The sequence below is a fragment of the Ostrea edulis genome, chromosome 2, assembly GCF_947568905.1.
Source record: "Ostrea edulis chromosome 2, xbOstEdul1.1, whole genome shotgun sequence".
Classification (NCBI taxonomy): Eukaryota; Metazoa; Mollusca; class Bivalvia; order Ostreida; family Ostreidae; genus Ostrea; species Ostrea edulis.
In genome coordinates, this window is record NC_079165.1 from 103,659,189 (window position 1) to 103,661,300 (window position 2,112).

At 37.1% G+C, this 2,112-nt stretch overlaps 1 protein-coding gene across 1 annotated transcript; it reads right to left on the minus strand.

Moving 5' to 3' along the window:
• LOC125680584 (cholecystokinin receptor-like) lies at positions 1-1,765 on the minus strand. The gene has a single exon (XM_048920265.2). The coding sequence runs from the start codon at positions 1,463-1,465 to the stop codon at positions 260-262; it is 1,206 nt and encodes a 401-aa protein (XP_048776222.1). The 5' UTR covers positions 1,466-1,765; the 3' UTR covers positions 1-259.
• Between the last annotated feature and the right edge of the window lie 347 nt (positions 1,766-2,112).

Genomic DNA, 2,112 nt, shown 5'->3' on the forward strand with positions numbered 1-2,112 from the left:
TAGAATTATACTATATTTATTAACTCATGTCAGCTTTAAGCAGAGATGAATAATATGTTCTTTTCCCAAAAGAATTGCAAATCCAATGTTCTTTACAATTACTTACATGGTTATGTATATATGTAATTACTTGTAATATGATGACATATGATAAGATGGACACAATGTTGTGTGACGTCAAATAGATTCCATATTTCATAAAAACCTAAGAAATATCATATTTCACAAAGCTATGTAATGATGACACCATGGTATTTTATCATTTGCAAACTTTAAACAACGACTTGATTTCTTTAGCAAACTGCTCGTCCAGGAATGCATAAATGATTGGATTAGTAATATTGTTTATGATGTACATCCTATACACAAACAGCACGCCAGCTCTAGCAGAATCTGAAAACTCCTCCCAGAACTTCGGGTTCCTAGCCTCTAGTAACATGATGATAACCTTTGGGATGTAACAAATGAGGAAGATTATCGTGATGAGCATAAACATCAGAGTGAATTTGTGTACAACTCGCTGGTTGTTCCTTTCTTTTCTCCGCTTTGCACTTGACTTATAAGGATTCAGTTTTCTTTCAAGCTTTGTATTTGTTGTAAGAGTTTTCCCTGTTGTTTTTGTAGACGTTTGAGGAGGTAACGATTCGGATAATTCAGTGTTGTCCGTCTCGATAGAGTAGGTTCCATTTTCTGTGCCACTAAGAGGGTCGTTTCTGCTTGAGATTGTAACCTGAGAGTGATTGATCCTGCTGGATTTTTCTGTGTCCGAACTGGTATCAGGTTTGCATGGGGATTTTGAAAATTTGAAGTGTGCAAGAATAGTGTATCCAATCTTGGCATAGAGAAAAATTAGCGTAACAATGCATGCAACTGTTATGAGAACTATGACTCCTCCAAAGATCAAAGAGCCTGTTTTGTTGATGGTTTTCAGCCTGCTACACCGTAGTCCAACGATCCCCTCCTCCTCATTAGGAAAGGGAACTGATCCATAAAAATGAACCATAGGTACAGCATGTATAAATGCTACAAACAAACCCAAACCTAAAGCAAATCTTTTCCATTTCAGAATCATTTGTTTTCCAAGAGGTCTACAGACTTTGAGATACCTGTGTACGGCAATGATGAAGAGAAACAAAATTGACGTGAAAGTAGTAAACGCCGCGAAGAACCACCAGGCTTTACACAGGTGCGTGTTGTTAAACTCGGCCTGCATCATGTTGAGAGCGATTCCGAAAGAAGCGCAAACCAAGGAAGCACATAGATCCGCCATAGCAAGGAATGGAATAAAGTATCTTTCTTCCTTGTTTCCTCTCATCTTAAATCCATAAATCAGAATCACTGTAGAATTTCCCAACAAACTTGTTGCAATATACAGAGACAAAATCACATTATTCGGGGTTAAACCACTGGCTAGTTCACTATTCCACGCATCTAACTTCTCCGATAAATACGTACTGTTTTCCATTTTTGTTGTTCCTTTGAGAAAAAGAGCTTCCTGGTTCAAGTAGTTTTTCCTCCTATTTGATACGAATTAAACATTGTGATAATGGCTGATTTCCTTTCGAAATAATAATAGAAATAGCAAAACATGTATTTCTATTTATAGTTTCCTACAAAGTAGGGTAACTCAATTGTTAACTTGTAAGACTGTCGTTCTGTATCGTGGCTGGAATCTAGCACGTGTCAAATATTTGTTTAGATTTATTTCCACTAAATCTGTATTCCTTGATTTCAGATCAATGTGAATGTTTTCAATACAAATTATCATTGTACATCCTCTCCCATTTCCCGTCTAAATTGGTCTTCAGATTATAACCATAAAACGGAAAATCCTAATTACATCGACCTTGAGCGCCATGCACGAGTAAAAATGTATGACAATTTCCCTCAAGCTATTGACGTCTCAATATGAGTTTAAAACTCTCAAAAGGGACGGAAAACAGCAAACGAAATAAAAATGCACTGTTACAAAAACATTGTAGATGAAAGGTGAAGATAACGGACAGTGATCAATCTCATAACTCCTACAAGCAATACAAAATAGATAGTTGGGCAAACACGGACCCCTGGACACACCAGGGCACATCAGGTGCCTAGGAGGAGTAAGCATCC